This window comes from Ochlerotatus camptorhynchus, unplaced genomic scaffold (assembly GCF_037179485.1).
Source record: "Ochlerotatus camptorhynchus isolate MF236.1 unplaced genomic scaffold, CSIRO-AGI_Acam_v1.1 ptg000438l, whole genome shotgun sequence".
Lineage (NCBI taxonomy): Eukaryota > Metazoa > Arthropoda > Insecta > Diptera > Culicidae > Ochlerotatus > Ochlerotatus camptorhynchus.
In genome coordinates this window covers 667,699-672,222 of record NW_027040924.1, presented here as the reverse complement: position 1 = coordinate 672,222, position 4,524 = coordinate 667,699, and the positions used below count along the sequence as shown (strand labels likewise).

The following is a 4,524-nucleotide window of genomic DNA, read 5'->3' as shown; positions in this document are numbered from 1 at the left end:
GTCACAACTCTAAATTAATTCTGATAAGACGTCTATGAGCGGAGCTCTAGGATCAGTTTCGTGAATTGACCACATTTACGGATGTTCCGGATCTTCCGGTGAACTATCCCGTGGTCCCCAGGGCCCATATTCCGGTCACAACTCCAAATTCATTCTAATAAGACGTTTATGAGTGGTTTCGAAAAATCCGCGGAGCTTTAGGATCAGTTTCATGAATTGGCCACTTTTACGGATATTCCGGATCTTCCACAGGATCAGAATTGTGTCCTACCGGAAACTGAATCGTCCCAAAAGGTGGCCAACTTTCTGCTTAACAACTTCTTAAAAGACATCAGGAAGTTATCTCTTCAAATTGCCGTACAATCAGTGTTTGGTCCCAATTAGCTCTAATCCCTATGCTACGTGTATTCGTTAATGCCGGATCGACCGTACTATAGGAATCCAGTGGATTCAGTACTATAGCAATCCGGCAAGAACGAATCCGCACTATAGGAATCTTGACTGTATATGGCTATGGCAATGTTTTGGAGTCATAATTAAATACATAAATATTTGTTATGTAAGCTGTTACAGAAATGGCTTTGTCCAAAATTTTCTAGTTGTTTCGATCCTTTTTTTAATCTAAAATCTATATTTTTATTGCATGATTTTTCAATCAATTTCCATATGAGATCTTTAACTTCACGTAATTTTAAGTAAAATTATTACAATCAAACACCAACAATTTGGTTGTAGATTTTTTTGTACACTCAGGCCATCCCTTATAAAAAAATACCATACACGAACGATAACCCAAATGATTGAACTATTCCACAAATAGTTTGGATGATACCCCGAACACGTTGGAGGCGAACCAGCTGAAAGCCTCATTAATAAAGATAAATCAATCAATCAACCCCGAGAAGCAAATTAACAATAACATTTTTATTAGCGATTACAAAAAATTTCAAAGTTTTTATCCCTTGGCTGTCTCGCGATTCGCGAGTTTGGAGTGACGTTTGGAAAGCGGACAAAAAAACGCATTCGTACGAAAATGGGAATAGCAACATCGTTCGAACGAACGATGTTCGAAAGTTAGAATTGCTTCGAACGAAAACGGGAATGGGAAATTGCTTTCGTTTCGAACGAATCCTGTTCGTACGAAAACGGGAATAGAGGTGATTAATTAGTTATTTTCTCCTGCTCGGGATCTGACATATCTTCAGTTACGCCTAAACGTAAGAACTAGTCCCGCCGGTCATAAAGTCTCCAACTAACATCCTTTACACTTAAAACTATTTGTAGCTTGCCTGCCCTTGAATAAGAAAGAATGTCTTCTTATCTGTCACCAGACAATAACGCGTCCGCGCTTAAAACCTTACTGGAGATTACTGGTTCTGCTATTGTGGATATGTCATTTCATAATAACACATTGCAAATTTCCATAGTGACTCAAAATTGATCTAATTATTATTAAACTTCAATCTATCAACAAACGTGATCACTCAAATATTTTAGTATTTACAATTAACTCCGGGCTGCCAATTATGACGTTCCTATTATGGTGTGTTCCAATTATGTCCTATGGAATTCCCATATGCAATAATAGAAACGTATAGTGATAACTGGTACGTCCACTCCATTTGATAACCTAATCCATCCCAAGGTCATGTAAAGCCAGCACCATTGTCTTCTCTATCGCACACAGTCCTCAAGTAACCTAATCCAAATGCGGCAATATCACTTCGTCAACGACGTCCGTGTTCAAATGCCACTCGAAATGTTTTACTCCAGGCACAGTGATAAGTTTCAACCGACCACTCTTATCCAGTGTTCTCAGTCCAATCCGATCTTCCAGGTAGATTTTCCTTTGCTTGCACGGAATCACATCATCGGTTCCATTGTAATACCCGAAGTGGCTCGACTCCCACGGAGTAATAACTCCATCATCTGGGCCTCCGATCAGAATTAACTGATCCAACTGCAGCATCGAGTCCCGGAACAAGGTCGAATTCGTCGATGGCAGATCGTTGTTGATGTATGGCAGAAATATACTGAATTGCTCAAACAGGTCCTGATGATGCGGATCGTTCCAGTAGTTGCCGACCGAAGTGTGCTGTCCGACGTAGGTATAGAACAGCTGATAAGCTGTTTTCGCCACCAATGCCGGGAAAATCAAATGCAAGAAATCGGCTGAAATAACAAGTCAATGATAAGCATCGTAATGGTGATTGATAAGAATAAAACGCAATTATAAACTTACTCCCAAACTGCCCGGCCTGTGGTGAGCTTAGCGATATGAACTTTTTCACGCAATGATCAGGATATGTTTGCAGCACTGCCCGAGCTATCAGTCCTCCTTGGGAGTATCCCAGGAGTATCACTCCATCCGGATGTTTTTGGCATATATCCTGCAGGTCACTATTTAATTCCAATACCTGATGCCAAGCATTCTCCAAGCTGGACCATCCCTCGAATCGATCAGCGTTGTACACAACTGTTCCCGGGTGATGCTATCGTAAGATCCAGAATATACATATGAAATCATCATTTCATTCAGACTTCCGCCTAATTAACGCGTATTTACCCTTTGTATTTCGTCCACCACGAGCAGCATACTGTCCGCCCCCGTCAGGATTCCATGCATTATCACTACCGGTCTATAGGCACTTATGATACTTAAATTTACTAGTAAAACAGCACAAACACATAATCGATACATTTTAAGAGCTAAATTTTGGGTTCGGAATCACAGACTTGAAGTGGATATGGATTGTAGAGACCAGGAAATGTCGCCCGACGCGATCGATCGATGGATGTGTTCTTTCTTTGTTTTGGGTGGTTGTGTACTGCACTGTCGCACGTCGAACAGACCACGACGTAGACGACCAGCTGCTTTCCATCATTCCTATTCTGCGAGTCGGGTGACTTTTGTCTATGTCGCAAATCAAATGGACAGTCACATCACTAGAGGGTCACACGACTCGCAGAATAATCCTACATTCCTTCTACGCAAGATACAAACAAATTTGTTTACGTTCACTTTAACCAGCTGTAGGAGGTTCTCCTTAACTCAAGTAACAAAATGCATTTTTTTATGATACCTGCTTTACACAAATTAATTTTAAATGACGGATTTTTTATGAGATATTTATGCTAAAAAAAGTGAAAAAAAAATCCAATATAAATGTGTAGATAAATACTTTTCCGTTGTTTTGGAGAAAGCTTCGCAGAGAGTGAGTTCAATGATTATCTTCAAAAGCTTCAGACGGTAAAGAAAAAGCGCATGCAAGCGGTTGAAAAAGAGCTTTTCTATTGCAAAGCTTACTCGAACGTTTGCTTTGAAATGTTTCTTTACAGGCGTTACGGCACAGACGGCTATGCATTAAAAAAGCAAGATCAGATTCATTTATGGTGGTAAGCTCCAACCGGTATTATCCTCGGATTAAATCCTGATCAAGAATGTCCGGCTGGTTTGATGTCGACATCAGAGTTAATCAACATAACTCTGAGCAAACATTTTTCAGATCATACAAACAGGGACGGTATTAAAAGTTAATCCGAGTTGGAGCTTACCGCCATTAAGGTAGCACCAGTAGTTCTCAACCATGGCTGAATTCAGAAAGAGACGACACGTCAAAATTTAAACAATCGGTCTTGGACAAACTCATTCCAATCTGGCAGAAAATCTGCCAAATGGATGAGGTGTCGCCTCTTTACCAAATTTAGCCTCTTTAGTCTGGACGGGAATTTTATGCTCGTCATGGGATGCATTTAAAACATTCCATAATTGTATGTGATAATTGGCTAATTGAAAAACAAATTTGTTTCAGCCTCAGGTAGTGTATATACAATTTTTGAAAAAAATTAGGGTGATGCCAAAAATGGTCCCCAAGAGGCATTGCATTGGAATTGTAAATTGTATTTTGCGTTTGAAGCTGGCCTCTTCAAAAGTACATAATCTATCTATCTATACATTTAAAAATGGATTTCTGCCTCACTTATTTTTTTTTTATGTTTTGTGCTAACGTAAGAACTACACGACATCCACAAGACGCGACGCGAGACAAGACACAACACTTATCGTTCTTACAACTTTAAAATAAATTAAAATTTACCTTACTGTCGACCGGTTTCGGGCGTGATGCTGCCCATCTACGGGACAATGTCGGACATTGTCCCGTAGATGGGCAGCATCACGCCCAAAACCGGTCGACAGTAAGGTAAATTTTAATTTATTTTAAAGTTGTAAGAACGATAAGTGTTGTGTCTTGTCTCGCGTCGCGTCTTGTGGGTTTCTGTCTGTCTGTCTGATCTTTATAGACTCGGAAACTACTGAACCAATCGGAGTGAAAATTTGTATACAGGGGTTTTTGGGACCGGGAAAGGTTTTTATGATGGTTTGAGACCCCCCCCCCCCTCTGTAAGGGGGGCTCCCATTCAAATGAAACAGAAATTTCTGCATAACTCGAGAACTAATCAAGCACCTGGAACCCAATTTGGCATGTTGAGGTATAAGGAGATGGTCATAGGGGGTTAACTCCT

The 4,524-nt window shown here is 40.3% G+C and overlaps 1 protein-coding gene across 1 annotated transcript; it reads right to left on the bottom strand.

Moving 5' to 3' along the window:
• Positions 1–1,483: 1,483 nt before the first annotated feature.
• Positions 1,484–2,858, bottom strand: Ppt2 (palmitoyl-protein thioesterase 2). Its single transcript, XM_065234737.1, has 3 exons — positions 2,567–2,858; positions 2,243–2,492; positions 1,484–2,172 (listed from the first exon to the last, which is right to left on the bottom strand). Exons 1-3 carry the CDS (start codon positions 2,699–2,701, stop codon positions 1,700–1,702), a joined length of 858 nt encoding a protein of 285 aa, XP_065090809.1. The 5' UTR covers positions 2,702–2,858; the 3' UTR covers positions 1,484–1,699.
• Positions 2,859–4,524: the final 1,666 nt, after the last annotated feature.